This window comes from Tarenaya hassleriana, unplaced genomic scaffold (genome assembly GCF_000463585.1).
Source record: "Tarenaya hassleriana unplaced genomic scaffold, ASM46358v1 Cleome40, whole genome shotgun sequence".
NCBI classification, from domain to species: domain Eukaryota; kingdom Viridiplantae; phylum Streptophyta; class Magnoliopsida; order Brassicales; family Cleomaceae; genus Tarenaya; species Tarenaya hassleriana.
Window position 1 is genome coordinate 539,440 of NW_010966882.1, and position 3,443 is coordinate 542,882.

At 42.1% G+C, this 3,443-nt stretch overlaps 1 protein-coding gene across 1 annotated transcript in view; it reads right to left on the minus strand.

Annotated features, from left to right (window-relative positions):
- Positions 1-2,448: 2,448 nt before the first annotated feature.
- Positions 2,449-3,443, minus strand: part of LOC104824632 (putative nuclease HARBI1) — a 1,996-nt gene continuing 1,001 nt past the window's right edge. The window contains exon 2 of the mRNA XM_019203852.1: positions 2,449-3,437. Within this exon, the coding sequence (XP_019059397.1) occupies positions 2,601-3,437 (837 nt within the window). The 3' untranslated portion in view covers positions 2,449-2,600. The remainder of the gene's footprint in view (positions 3,438-3,443) is intronic.

Here is a 3,443-nt window from a genome sequence, read left to right on the forward strand (position 1 = left end):
AATCATGCTGTGTGGATCAGAAAACTGTTGGAGGATATGTTCTTGAAGTGTGAGGAAGCTACTGATTTATTTGTTGATAATCAGGCAGCTATTTTGATTTCTCAAAATCCAGTGTTCCACGGGAGAACTAAACACTTCAAAATCAAATTTTATTATCTCAGACAAGTTCAAGAAGAGAGAGAAGTGAATATAGTTCACTGCAGAACAGAGGAGCAATATGCGGATTTGTTTACAAAGAGCTTTCATGCCGGAAGATTCGAACAACTGAGGAGAATGATCGGTGTGTGCTCAAGGCCTTTCGTCAAGGAGGAGATTGTTAGTTCAAACGTGACTCAAGGCTGAAAAGGATCAGTTTCCAGATTCTGTCAAAATCTGGCACTATCATCTTTCCTTTTCTGTCTTTGCAAGATTTTAGGATAGTTTATTTGAATTGATTTGGTTAGCAGATTTAGAGGTTGATTTGATTTTTGTTTCTGTTCTTAAGTTATTACTTTCCTATATATGTAATCGTTTCTAGTTTAATGAGATTATTGAGTATTCTTGAATTTCTCTCTCTCTGTTTCTGTATTTTCTGAAACAGAAGTTTCTGGTTAAATTTGAGTGCTCACTCACCCAGACCGAAGTGCCACTGATCCTTATCTCGGGTCAAACAAAAGGCACTCCCAAGTAACGTACAGGCAACCGGCCCTTTTGAAAACCAGCAACATTGCACAGATCAACTGCATTCGCTTCATTTAATCCGCCAATAAACAGCTCTGTCTTAGCCTTTATCCGTACACGCAAGAGCTCTCAGACAGACGTCCATTGCTGTGTTACAAAGTCTTACAGTCTCGCCTTCTGTCGTGTCGTGCCTTCTGAGGAATCAATAATCCCAGAAAATTCTTTTTATATTTATTTATCTGGATACCAATCATCGGATGTCAAAACGAGCTAAAGTCCCCCCGAGTTTTCTTGTTGCCGTCTCATTTTTAAACGGATTGAATCGATGTTCTTAAGATTCGTTTGAAAACGAGTCTCGAATTACCTCGACGAGTCACGAATTGATGTTTTTTTTTTGTATAACATTAATTATTTTATAATTTCATTGGAACCGATCGAACCCTAGATTGAATCTGATATATAAATTATATATTACAATATCATTTATATGAATAAATAAAAATATTATATCTGTGTTTGGCGATCTCGTTTAAGTCATGAGACAGGTGATCCGAGTTTTGTCGGAGTTTTTCCGAGAGACTGGTGAAAACGAATCGACCTGACCATAAATTGAGAATAAAAAAAGTTAGATAAAACCGTCAAAACTAAAACAGAAATAAAATTAACTAAAATGAATAATCGTAAAAAAGATTTCTAGGCCCACGAACAGTGAATCGGTCTATCTGGGCCCATTAGAGGTCTAACCTGGTCCAGATTCGGAGCCATCGATCGGATCGTGAAACTCCGGCGGCGGCGAAGTTCTCCGACAACCGTGACGGCGGTGGATCGGACATGTGAGCCGGCGGAACGGTAATTTCTACTCGCTGTTCCGATGGAGAGAGATGGAGGAGATAAACTCTAGTTCGAACTGCTCCCGATGGGATCGTGAAATTCCAGCGCCGGCGAAGTTCGTCGGCCGGAAACGGCCGCAGATCGTTCAGGTTGAATTTTCCAGAAAATTTTCGGGAAGAGAAAATGGAATCCCACTGATTAGGATCGAATGGTTGTCGAGGTGATCCTGCTTGATTTTTTAAGGTTTTTTTTTTAATAAATTGATTGGTTTCTACGAGTTTTCTGGGTCTAAGTCTGTTTGGTTGCTGAGAAACAGATGAAAAATCCATGGCGTTTTCTGGGTATTGGTTTCGAATTCAGTTGAATTTCAGATGCTAATTTGTGAATTTCAGATGACCTTGCTTCGTGGCGTTCATATAGTTGGCATTTCGTGATTGAATTTTCATGGAAAGAGGAGATAGGAACTAGTTTCTTCACTCGATCTTGTCCTAATTGACATAAATTGCCACCGATCCTTGGTCTTTATTGCTCCTGATGAACCAGCATTCTTCGACTGCCATATCATGAGAGCTTAGCCACTGACAGACGTAGGCACACAAAGGCCATCACCGTCGTTTTGCTGCTTGCAGAAGGTGAAGATACATCAACTTCAGGTTCCTTTGAATACAAGGTGATTGTATTTCTATGTATCTCTATCTATAGGTCCTCTGGTCCCTGTCGAACATTCTTAAATGACCGAGGAACCAATCAAGAAAACTGCGACCCGGAAACTTCCGAACGAGGAACTATCAGAGATGAATGTCAAGATTTTCCCATCACGTTTCGGTTGGATTCATGCGGCCGACCCCAAATGAACTTGGGAATGAGGCCATATTGTTGTTGTCGTTGTCTCGGTTGAATCATATTCATTCATGTTCATGAGTTGTGAAAGAGGCTGACTGTGGAAAAAGAGTAGAATAAGCAAGCTTCTTCTTCTTCTTTAAGTAGCATCTGTGATATTAGGTACAGTACAATGCATGAAGCAAAGAATCAAAGAAGAAAGAGTTTACGCCCCCAAAAAAAATTAGAGGAAAGAGTAAAGAAGAACATCCGAGATCCATATGTCCTATTTATAGGAAAGAAGTGCCCGCCCGCCCATGGTGCAGAAGGTTATGAGCTATTGTGTCCCTCGCCTTCACGGCGTGGACCGATCTCAATGCATTCTCCGGGACAACCTCATCATCCATCACTTGGGCAACCAGCCCTGGATCCAAATTCTCACCCTTTATCTCACAAATGTTGTGAAGAACACAGCAGGCGCCCAGCACTGTAGGTAAATCCTGTAACTTAACCTCTGTCCTCTTCTGCAGACATGCCCACCTTCCTTTCAGCCTCCCAAATGCCTCCTTTGCCACCCATTGAACCGTCCCGATATTCTCATTGAACGCGTGCTGAGCCCACGTTAGGTTCTTCTGCGTGTACGGAACCAATACCCAGTCCAGTAATGGGTGTCCCTTTCCTCCTACAACCCACATTCCGTTCAAAAGACCTCCATTACTAGCCCTTTGATACAACAGAGACTTCTCAAGAACCTGATCATCAGGCATCGACCCTGGCCAACCGATGCATAAATCGGTGAAAACCCCTTTCGGGTTCACAACGGCTTGAATAGTGATCGAGTATGAAGTCTTCTGGTTCCTCTCCGTGTGCCGCTTGTTGAAGTACATTGAAACACTGATCTTAGGAGCTACAATCGGAACATGAGTGGTATACATCGAACCCACGATATTCGGCACACCCGAAATCGATTCAAACTCTTCTGTAATGTTTCTTAAAGCTTCATCATCTGGCCATTGAAGGTACTTTGGCATCAGGACATCCTTGATGGCTTTACAAACCTCAAGAACAATCTTGTGGCAAGTCGAAATCCCTAAGCCGAATTTCTTGGACACGAGCCTTAATGGCTCCCCCGG